Raw genomic sequence first — 1,405 nt, 5'->3', positions numbered from 1 at the left:
ACTTCACCGCTTACCAGTTAGACGGTCCCGCCAGGCAGTGGTGGCGTACATACTTAGAGACCAGGCCAGCTGGGTCTCCACCGGTCACATGGACTGAGTTTTCAGTGGCCTTCTTGGCCCGATTTATTCCCAAGAGCATCAGAGATCAGCTCAGATATCAGTTTGCTCGGTTAGAGAAGGTCTCCATGACAGTATCAGAGTATGAGGCCCGATTCCACGATCTCTCCAGGTATGCTGCCATGATATTAGCTACTGAGGAGGAGAGGGTTCGTTGTTTTGTTCGGGGTTTGAGACTACTGTTGCGGATTGAGACTCAGTCTTTAGTCTCGCCGGGCCGCTCATTTCTAGATGTAGTGGACCATGTCAGCACTATTGAGCAGCTCCGTCGCGAGGCCCAAGGGGCATCGACAAGAGAGCTAGACAAGAGGATAGTCAAGATAGGCGCCGTTTCAGACCCCGAGAGTCTTATAGATCTCAGCAGAGCTTTCAGTCGGGTCAGTCTAGTCACCCCTTCCAGTCCTCTCTCCAGGCATCGGAGGGTGATCGGCACCGCCATATTGGTTTTCGTACCGGTACTAGTCGGGGCCGAGATAGTTCTCAGATGGGGTCTTCTGGCCGGGGTAGCCGACCTCCAGCTCTTAGTCGATAGTCCCAGGGGTGCTATGAGTGTGGGGAGTTAGATCATTGGGCCCGCAAGTGTCCCCATCGCAGGTTAGCATTACCCGCTCCACAGGCAGCTAGGCATACTCCAGCGCCAGCACCTCCAGCTAAAGGCGGAGGCCCGGGACAGGACCGCAAGGGTTGTCACTAGGGTATACGGGGTGGTCCCCGAGGAGGCAGGTTAGGGGGCAGAGCCGATGAACGGCCGCTATGAGTTCCTAGTGATGTCTTTTGGGTTGACTAAAGCCCCTGCCGCATTCATGGACTTGATGACTAGGTTGTTTAGGCTGTACTTGGATTCGTTTGTCATAGTCTTCATAGATGACATTGTAGTATACTCGCGGAGCTGGGAGGAGCATTAGCAGCATTTGAGGATAGTGCTCCAGACTTTGAGAGGCCAGCGACTTTATGCCAAGTTCTCAAAGTGCGAGTTTTGGCTTGAGTCCATAGCATTCTTGGGGCACGTGGTATCTATGGACGGCATTATGGTAGATCCCGCTAAGATTGAGGCCATTCGTGATTGGGCCAGGCCCACCTCTGTGACTGAGATTCGTAGCTTCGTCGGATTGGAAGGCTACTATAGGCGTTTTGTTGAGGGATTTTCTACTATAGCAGCGCCTTTGACTCGGATGACTCGCCAGGATGTTCCGTTTGTGTGGTCGGAGGAATGTGAGAGGAGCTTTCTGAGGCATAAGGAGTTGCTTACCACCGCTCATATATTGACTCTTCCAGTTGAGGGCGAGGG

At 53.2% G+C, this 1,405-nt stretch overlaps 1 protein-coding gene across 1 annotated transcript in view; it reads left to right on the top strand.

The window, feature by feature from the left end:
- The first annotated feature begins 1,145 nt into the window (after positions 1-1,145).
- LOC102583965 (uncharacterized) overlaps positions 1,146-1,405 on the top strand; it is a 2,628-nt gene continuing 2,368 nt past the window's right edge. The window contains exon 1 of the mRNA XM_015305590.1: positions 1,146-1,391. Coding sequence (XP_015161076.1) covers positions 1,146-1,391 — 246 coding nt within the window. The remainder of the gene's footprint in view (positions 1,392-1,405) is intronic.

The sequence above is a fragment of the Solanum tuberosum genome, unplaced genomic scaffold (genome assembly GCF_000226075.1).
Source record: "Solanum tuberosum cultivar DM 1-3 516 R44 unplaced genomic scaffold, SolTub_3.0 scf00870, whole genome shotgun sequence".
Classification (NCBI taxonomy): domain Eukaryota; kingdom Viridiplantae; phylum Streptophyta; class Magnoliopsida; order Solanales; family Solanaceae; genus Solanum; species Solanum tuberosum.
This window is presented reverse-complemented; position numbering and strand designations above follow the sequence as displayed.